The 10,067-nt window shown below is 42.9% G+C and overlaps 1 protein-coding gene across 1 annotated transcript; it reads left to right on the forward strand.

Moving 5' to 3' along the window:
- Positions 1-3,242: 3,242 nt before the first annotated feature.
- TMEM70 (transmembrane protein 70) lies at positions 3,243-8,915 on the forward strand. Its single transcript, XM_055286526.2, has 3 exons — positions 3,243-3,588; positions 5,871-5,976; positions 8,271-8,915. The coding sequence occupies exons 1-3, from the start codon at positions 3,379-3,381 to the stop codon at positions 8,735-8,737; spliced, it is 783 nt and encodes a 260-aa protein (XP_055142501.1). The 5' UTR covers positions 3,243-3,378; the 3' UTR covers positions 8,738-8,915.
- The last annotated feature ends 1,152 nt before the right edge of the window (positions 8,916-10,067 follow it).

Below are 10,067 nucleotides of genomic sequence, written 5' to 3' on the forward strand. Positions count from 1 at the left end.
CTGCCTCTGCCTCTGCCTCTGGGTTAGCTCAGCTATCCTGGATCCCGAGCTCACGCACAGAAAATCCAGGCGCCTGCCAACACCGTTACTCAGTTTTTGGGACCTTCTTTCTCATTCCACGCCCCGCTTCCCACCCCCCGCGTTTCCTATAGTAAGATATACAGGCATCTTTCCAGGAAGGCTGAAACAGCTAAATAAAGTTCACCTTCTACTGTTTTCCAGGAGTGTGGCATGAAGAGAATGTATGTAGGGCCAAGACAACATTACAAGTTGCTCAACGAGGCACTTTGTGTGCTCAAAAAATAGATAACAGGCCATCTGGAGTTTGTTGAACTGAGGACTTGCCAGAAAGGCTTTTTGTTTTTTTTAATTTAGTTGATTTGGTAGATAAAAGACATTGGTTTTTTATAATTAATTGCAATAATCAAGGAGATTGTCTTGGATAAATTTTTCCAAGCCTTTACAGAAATCAGAACAAAGATTTTTTGGCTGTAATGGTAGCTCGAAGTAGAGTTTGGTGGGGAGGACAGGCATGGAGGTGCAGATGAGGAGGCTGTAGGCCCCTTTTCTTTTCTCTTCTCTTTTCTTTCCTTCTTTTTTATTGAGAGGGTGTCTCGCTCTGTCTCCCAGGCTGGAGTGCAGTGGCGCAATTTCGGCTCACTGCAGCCTCCACCTCCCAGGCCCAAGCAATTCTCGTGCCTCAGCCCCCTGAGTAGCTGGGATTACGGGTGTGCTCCACCAGGCCGGGCAACTTTTTTCTGTGTTTTTTGTGAAGGCGGGGTTTCACCATGTTGACCAGGCTGGTCTCAAACTCCTGACCACAAGTGATCTGCCCACCTTGGCCTCCCAAAGTGCTGGGATTACAGCCCTGAGCCACTGCGTGCGGCCTAAAAACATCCTTAAAATCATTCTAAAATCCCATTAGTTTATATTTAACAAATGTCTCTAACTTACTGGAACTGGAAAATTCATCTAACATAAATAATAATTCTATGTAAATCTATGGTACAGAGTTTTCAGAATATAATCTCATTTTATCTATTTAGAAATTTTGAGAAATAGATCAAACAAATGTTTTTATTTTCATTTACTTACAGTATTTGTAGGGGGAACAGCTTTACAGAAGATAAAAAAATTTGAGTTCTCTCAATATAGTTTAGAAAAACATTTTTATATGAAAATTTTAAATATATCAGCAAAATAATAGAGTGAATATTGATTGTGAATGAATTACCCTAAACAGAAGAATTTTAAAAATGTAAATAGGCCGGATGTGGTAGCTCAGGTTCATCTGACACTTTGGGAGGCCTAGGCAGGAGGATCCCTTGATTCCAGGAGCTCAAGACCAGCCCGGGCAACAAAAGGAGACCCTGTATCCACTAAAAATACAAAAATTAGCTGGGCATGGTGACGTGGCCTGTAGTCCCAGGTACTTGGCAGGCTGAAGCGAGAGGAACACTTGAGACTGGGAGGTCAAGGCTGCAGTGACCTATGATGGTGCCACTGCACTCCAGCCTGGGCGACAGAGCAATACCCTATCTCAAAAACAAAATAAAAGGCAGGCACAGTGGCTCACCCTTGTAATTCCAGCACTGTGGGGGGCTGAGGTGGGCGGATAGCTTGAGCCTCAGGAGTTTGAGACCAACCTGGGTTATATGGTGAAACTCCATCTCTACTATTAAAACAAATATTAAAATAAAAAGAAACAAAATGTAAGTAGAAGCTAACTTTTATAAAATAAAGTTATCCATATGGCGGTATTATCATTATCTCCTTCTGAATACTCCCCCCAATAGACAATATTTGGAGTTGCCAACATGATCATATTGTTGTATTGATTTATTTTTATTTTTATTTTTGAGACAGGGTCTAGCTGTGTCACCCAGTGCAGTGGTGCAATCAGGGCTCACTGCAGCCTCAACTTCTTGGGCTCAAGTGATCCTTCCACCTCAGCCTCCCAAGTAGCTGGGACTACAGGCAGGCACCACAATGCCCAGCTAATTTAAAAATTTTTTGTAGAGACAGGGTCTCACTTTGTTTCCCAGGCTGGTCTCAAACTCCTGGAATCAAGGGATCCTCTCACCTGGGCCTCCATGTAGTATTGGAATTGCAGGCGTGAGCTCCCGCCCCTGGCCACACATTATTTTAGACTATGAATTTGTTCCTCTCCAGTGCAAATAACATGCCAAGTCAAAAACAGTTATAGTTCTGCACTGGTAAACAAAAGTGTGTCTCTATTACTAAGATGCTCATCCTTCAAGACTGAGCTAAGTGTGAAGCCAGTCTGAAGACATTCTGAGGCAAAATTAATCATGTTCTTCTTTGTACGTCTGTGGCATTTGTTTGTTCTTTTTTTTGAGACATGGTGTCACTTTGTGGCCCAGGCTGGAGTGCAGTGGTGTGGTCTTGGCTCACTGAAGCCTCGACGTTGGGCTCAAGCCATCCTACCATGTCAGCGTCCTGGGTAGCTGGGACCACAGGCACACACTTACCATGTGTGGCTTATTTTTGTTTCAGGTTGGTTTTTTTTTGTTTTTTTTTTGTAGAGACGGAGTCTCCCTGTATTGCTCAGGCTGGTCTCAAACTCCTGGCTTCAAGAGATCTTCCTGCCTAAACCTCCCAAAGCGCTGGGATTACAGGTGCAAGCCACCACGGCCGGCCACATTTTGTATATTGCGGTGTCTCAATTATATTACATTATATTCTAGCCAATTTTCAGGTGTTTTCCTCCACTATTTAAGCACTGTGGATTCCTAGTTTAATCTAGTATTTTGTATCCTTTGCTCCTAGCTCAGTCCTGGCAATAGACTCAGTACCTCTTTAACAAGTAATGAATCAGTGTGTATATGGATGTGAATGATTTCTGAAGACAAATCTGATAACACCTATCAATATTACATAAACAAATTCCATTTATTTTCCTCAACCCGATGATTCAATTAAATTATCATTCATTTTTGTTCAAATCGTATATTCTTCCTTCTGTGCCAACAGGCTAGAATCATTTTCCACAAAGGAAACAGTTTTTAGTTATGTCCACGAGAAAAAAAAAAGATTTAACCCTGGCTTCTGGGCTTTGTCATTCTCGTACAGCCCTCTGCCCCTCCACACTGTTATAAAGAAGGTAAAATTCTAGGAAGGAGGAGCCGCTCAGCCAAGGACAGAGCCGCGGACTCCCAGCTCAGCTGGCGGATAACGCGCGCTGCCGGGAAGGCGGCAGGCGGGCGGTAGATTCTGCGCACGCGCGGGCAGCCCAGCTGCCCGTCAGGCGTCCCGGGCTGGGCATGCGCCACTTGTGCCGCAGTCGGGTGGGAAGCCGTGTCTCGTAGGGCTGGGCTCCTGCAGGTGGGGCGTCCGCAGCCGCTCGTCACCCGCGGGATGCTGTTTCTGGCGTTGGGCCGCCCGTGGGCGGTCGAACTGCGTCTCTGCGGAAGGAGGACTGCATTGTGTGCGGCCGCCGCGCTCCGAGGTCCCCGGGCCTCTGTCTCCCGGAGGTCCTCCTGCAGCGGGCCTTCGGGGCCGGTAGCCGCCTGGAGTACGGGGCCCTGGGGAGCCGCGCGCCTTCTCCGGCGTCCGGGCCGAGCGCAGGTAGGGCGTCCGAGGTCTGGTGTCCCAAGTGAGGCGGGGAAGGCGGGACGTCGCGTCGGGGCTGGGGAGCCCCTGCGGCTCTTTGCGACCTCTCTCAGGTGTCCGTGGCTGGAGCGCGGGAGGAGCCCCCTCTGCGGGGCTTGCAGAAGTAGCAGGCCGAGGGCCCCGGGGTCCTCAGCCTCCGCAAGTCCAGGAGAACGGCTGGAAAGTGCTTACTTTTATGGTGGTTTCAAATCCAGAGGGTTTGTGGTGACAACTATATGTAGTTCCTTTTCTGCCCTTGAGCAGAAGCTTAGAAGTGTTAATTTGTAAAAAATTGGATGCAGCACCTGGAAATAGAACCGAAAGACCCAGGTTAACCTGACTTTGAGCTTGTTCTACTTTTTTGAGGTGGCTGTACTTTTAAGAATTACTTTGGTCACTGGGAAAAGGGGGATGCAGATGTTAATTCTTTTATTTTGATCTGAATAAATTGTTTTCTAATTCTACTCTGTAAAATATCAGGATTGGCAAACCTGGTTAAAACTTGGAAGCAATGCTTAAAATGGAAATTGGAATCTAATTACATTTCAGCATTGAGGAATTAGGCATGCCTTTTACATTTTGAAGCGTATACACTGTGAAACTCATTTTCAGATGTTTGGGGAACTCTTCTGTTCCGTTGAAATTTGATGTAGGATTTCAAGTAAATTTTATTTCTTTTTTTTGGAGGTGAAGTCTTGCTCTGTCACCCTGGCTGGAGTGCAGTGACGTGATCTTGGCTCACTGCAACCTCCGCCTTCCGGGTTCAAGCGATTCTCCAGCCTCAGCCTCCCCAGTAGTTGGGATTACAGGCGCGCTCCACCACACCCCGGCTGACTTTTTTGTATTTTTAGTAGAGACGGGGTTTCACCGTGTTGGCCAGGCTGATCTTAAACTCCTGACCTCAAATGATCCTCCTGTCTCGGCCTGTCAAAGGGTTGGGATTACAGGCGTGAGCCGCTGTGCCCAGCCAAATTTTATTTCTTGTCAAGAAATAAGAGGACCAGGGGATACACGGTATTTACAAGGTCTTTAGAGAAAGAATTGATCTCTTTAATACTATCATATAAATATTTTAGAAGTATTTGTAAAAGGCCTGGAGTTTAAATATAATCTGAGTTTGCAGAGTATTTTACTTAAATTATTTTAGTAAAATTAAATTTTATTTTTTAGAGATGGGATCTTGCCATGTTGCCCAGGCTGGCCTTAAACTCCTGGGCTCAAGTGATCCACCTCAGCCTCCCCAGTAGCTGGGGCTATAGACGTGTTCCATTACACCAGCTAAATGTATTTATTTTTTGAAAAGGTGTTGCATTTAAATAGAATGGAAATGATGTCCTCATTAACAGTGGAATAGAAGAAACTGTTACTATTTTTACTTCTTCAAGGTCACACTAGACCTAGAAACCTGAGAGCTGGGATGCAAAGCTAACAAACTCCAACTCTGCAGTTTTCTACTTGTGACTAGAATTAAGGCAAGCCATTCTGTCAGCCAACTGATTTCTTTAACTCTGTAGATTGTTTGGGAGAATTCCTTATGTCACCTCATGTGACAAGTTCTCTTCATTACAATTTTATTTTATTTTTTTGAGACAGAGTCGCGCTCTGTTGCCCAGGTTGGAGTACAGTGGTGTGATCTCGGACCACTGCAACCTCCGCCTCCCGGGTTCAAGCGATTCTCCTGCCTCAGCCTCTGGAGTAGCTGGATTACAGGTGCCAGACACCACGCCCGGCTAATTGTTTGCATTTTTAGTAGAGATGGGGTTTCACCATGTTGGCCAGGCTGGTCTTGAACTCCTGACCTCAAGTGATCTGCCCACCTCAGCCTCTCAAAGTGCTGGGATTACAGGCATGAGCCGCTGCTCCTGCATTACAGTTTTAAAAATACACTTAAGCTGGGCATGGTGGCTCATGCCTGTAATCCCAGCACTTTGGGAGGCCAAGGTGGCAGATCACTTGAGGTCAGGAGTTCAAGACCAGTCTGGCCAACATGGTGAAACCCCGTCTCTACTAAAAATACAGAAATTAGCCGGGTGTGGTGGTGGGCACCTGTAATCCCAGCTACTCAGGAGACTGAGGCACGAGAATTGCTTGAACCCAGGAAGCAGAGGTTGCAGTGGTGAGCCGAGATGGCACCACTGCCCTCCAGTCTGGGAGACAGAGCAAGACTCTGTCTCAAAAAAAAAAAAAAAAAAAAAAAAAAAAAAAACTTAAAAAAATTTAAGAAGGTTGGTCGACTATAATGATCCCTGTTTCAATAGATCCCTGTTTGTTGGGAAGGATATGTTCGATGCTTACATACGCCGTCTGACAAATCAGAAGATGGAAGGCTAATTTATACTGGCAATATGGCCCGAGCAGTGTTTGGTAAGTAATTGGAGGTGGGGGTACTTACTTTGTTTTTTTCTCTTTTAATTGTAAAAATGTCCTTACCGTATCTTACTTGTTGTTATGGCATCCCTTAATGACAAGACGTAAGGAAAATTAGATTTTCATTTTTTTTTCTTGAGGTGTGTTGATAAGATGTAGAGACCTTTGCATTTTTAGATTTTTATTTGAGACAGAGTCTCACTCTGTTGTCCAGGCTGGAGTGCAGTGGCATGATCTTGGTTCACCATACTCTTTGCCTCCTATGTTCAAGCGATTCTCCTGGCTCAGCCTCCTGAGTAGCTGGGATTACAGGTATGCACCACCACACTTGGCCAATTTTTGTATTTTTAGTAGAGACAGGGTTTCACCATGTTGGTCAGGCTGGTCTTGAACTCCTTACTTCAAGTAACCTACCCACTTTGGCCTCCCAAAGTATTGGGATTACAGGCGTGAGCCACCACGCCCGGCCTCTATTATGTTTTAATATTTGGAAGGGGTAACTTCCCCGCATTGCTTTGTTTATTTTTTTATTTTTTGCTGCTTTTGTTTTTCCAAATAAACTTTATAATCAACTTGTTTAGGATCTCAACTTTATTTTCCAAACAGATGGTATTTTTTATTAGGATCATATTAAAATTATAAATTAAAGGTAAGGTAAATTTACATTTTAAGTCATTTTTTATTGTGGTTAGATAAACATAAAATTTTTCACTTTAATCATTTTGAAGTATACAGTTTAGAAGCCATTTTTTAAAAATAATTTTATTTTTTAGAGACAGAGTCTCTGTCATCTAGGCTGGAGTGCAGTGGTGGGTTCATAGTTCACTGCAGCCTCACTTGTGGGCTCGAGTGATCCTCCCACCTCAGCCTCCCAAATAGCTAGGACTACAGACGTGTGCCACTACACCTGGCTGATTTTTTTTTTTAAGCTAGTCAAATTTAGCAGTGGGGGCATTGTATACCAACTTCAGTGACACCAATCTTAAGTTCTGATAACTCACTACCATCAGACCAGCCTTGGCTAATTTAAAAAAATTTTTTTTCTAGAGACAGGTCTTCCTATGGTGCCTAGGCTGGTCTCAAACTGGTCTCAAGCAGTCCTCCTGCCTACGCCTTCCAAAGTGCTGAGATTACACGCATGAGCCACTGCACTCTGCTAGAAGTCATTTATTTTTAATCTTTCTAAGGTAATAGGTAAAAATGGTATCTCAGTGTTTTATTTGTATTTTTTATTATTTATTTATTGAGACGGAGTTTCGCTCTTGTTGCCCAGGCTGGAGTGCAGTGGCACAATCTGGGCTCACTGCAACCTCCACCTCCCAGGTTCAAGCAATTCTCCTGCCTCAGCACCCCCAGTAGCTGGGATTATAGGTGCATGCCACCAAGCCTGGCTAATTTTTGTATTTTTAGTAGAGACAGGATTTCGTAAGGTTGGCCAGGCTGCTTATCTCATTGTTTTAACTTGAATGTCTTTCCTTACTAAAGAAGTTGAATACCTTTCCCATATGTTTCTCTTTTTTTTTTTTTTTTTTTCTGAGATGGAGTCTCGCTTTGTCTCCCAGGCTGGAGTGCAGTGTGCAGTCTTGGCTCACTGCAGCCTCTACCTCCTGGGTTCAAGGATTCTCCTGCCTCAGCCTCCTGAATAGCTGGGATTACAGGCACGTGCCACCATGCCCAGCTAATTTTTGTATTGTTAGTAGAGATGTAGTTTCACTATGTTGGCCAGGCTGGTCTCGAACTCCTAGCCTCAAATGACCCATCTGCCTCAGCCTCCCAAAGTGCTGGGATTACAGGCATGAGCCAATGCGCCTGGCCGTCCCATATGTTTTTTAACTACTGATTTTATTTCCCTGGTGATTTGCTGTTTTAATCCTGGGCACTTAGCCTGATAGAATTTCCCATGTTTGAATATTTTATATTACATATACTGGAGTGCTTGTTAATAGAGAGTTTTGTTTGATAATCTGCTATCTGAATCAACTTTTATAGTACAATATTAGTAAGGATCTTTAAGTAATATTAACTACTTTATTGTGGAACTGAGGTAGGGCCACTTAAACCCTAAAGCAGATTTCCTGCCTGGAGAGGCAGTGCATTCTAATGGTCAGTGGCAGGGACATTCAAGTCAAAATATGTAAAATCCTTAAAACAGAGCTTGGAATATAATAAGCTTTTTGATTTTGTTGTCTTGAGCTGATACAGTAAGAAGAAAAATGGAAGAATTAATGGGATAGATTGATTCTTTTATAAAATTTAAAAGTATTGATCCTCTCTCTTTTTTTCCCATTTAGGTGTGAAATGTTTCTCTTATTCTACGAGTCTGATTGGCCTTACATTTCTGCCATACTTTTTTACACAAAATAATGCTATTTCTGAAAGTGTGCCTCTGCCTGTTCAAATCATATTTTATGGCATCATGGGAAGCTTTACGGTGATCACCCCAGTGCTGCTTCACTTTATTACAAAAGGCTATGTCATTCGATTGTACCATGAGGCCACAACAGACACTTATAAAGCCATTACCTACAATGCTATGCTTGCAGAAACGAGTACAGTGTTTCACAAGAATGATGTGAAGATTCCAGATGCTAAACATGTGTTTACCACATTTTATGCTAAAACAAAATCACTGTTAGTTAATCCAGTGCTCTTTCCAAACCGCGAAGACTTTATCCATCTAATGGGTTATGACAAAGAAGAATGTATTTTGTATATGGAAGAAGCCAGTGAAGAGAAACAGCATAAAGATGAGAAATGAGCCTGTTTTTTAGTGTTCGTGCTTAAATGTGATTTACGTTTTAATGTATAATAATAAAATTGCCTTTTGCATTCTGTTAGTGACTGATTGTTAAAAATGATTTGAAATTATCAAAGCTTTTAATTTCCAGAGAATGATGTTTGTTTATAATAAAACAAGCTATGTTTGAAAACCAAAACGTAGTATCTACCATTCGTGTTTTAGAAAAAGGTATGTGAATAAATATGTTCATGCTAGTGTAAGAGTTCTGTTACTGTGGTTGACTCTAAACTGGGGATCTGATGTCAGTAGCAAATGGGAGAGTTACTTTATTCTTTGTGTATGGATTTTTCTAAGTGTATAAATATTTTCCGACATTAAAAGACATTTTCTCTTTGAGGAAGACACAGTCATAGGTGGTGTGGAGCTGTGGTCCACCTTTTCTTTGCTCTTGCCTGAGGACCAAGTCTGTCAGGAAGCTGGCTAGGAAGCTGGCTAGGAAGCCTTGCAGCAGCCATGGCTTTTAAAGATACCAGAAAAACACCCGTGGAGTCAGAGGTGGCAATTCACCGAATTCATAGCACTCTTAACGAGTTGCAATGTAAAATCCCTGGATAAGGTGTGTGCTGACTTGATCTGAGGAGCAAAGGAAAAGAATCAGTGAAAGGACCAGTTTGAATGCCTACCAAGACTTTGAGAATCACTACAAGAAAAACTTATGGTGAAGGTTCTAAGACATGGGATCGTTTCCAGATGAGAATCCACAAGCGACTCATTGACTTGCACAGTCCTCAGACGGTTAAGCAGATTACTTCCGTCAGTATTGAGCCAGGAGTTGAGATGGAAGTCACCACTGCAAATGCTTAAGTCAACTGTTTTCTTAAATTGATTACCAGTTGTTAAAAAATTTTTTAAAAACCCCAAAATTTCAAGAAATTCACAAATTATGGGAGCAGTTTTAAGTCTTCTTTGGTTCAGAACACAGGTTTTTGCCTAACTCCTGGCATGATTGCCCGTAAGAACATTCATGTACAGTTGAACTGGTGGTTAGCTATAAGGGAAATGGTAAGTAGTGTTGTCTTCAGCAGTCTTAATTTGTTTCTCCAACTGTGCACCCCTCCCTTGGTGGCACCCTATGGGTGTAGGAAAACCACTGTTATTATTAGGTGAAAAATACCTTGTGTAAAATTGCTGTCTCTATGCTAGCTTTGTCAAGAATATCCACTGTAAGATTTTTACCTCTATTGTAAAGTGGAGATTGACTCTTGCCAAGGATTTTTAGCCAGGAACAAGAGGCGTCAAACCACACTATTTAGATCAGTAGGTATTTACTAAGTGCCCAGTACTGTGC

Source organism: Symphalangus syndactylus, chromosome 7, assembly GCF_028878055.3.
Source record: "Symphalangus syndactylus isolate Jambi chromosome 7, NHGRI_mSymSyn1-v2.1_pri, whole genome shotgun sequence".
NCBI classification, from domain to species: domain Eukaryota; kingdom Metazoa; phylum Chordata; class Mammalia; order Primates; family Hylobatidae; genus Symphalangus; species Symphalangus syndactylus.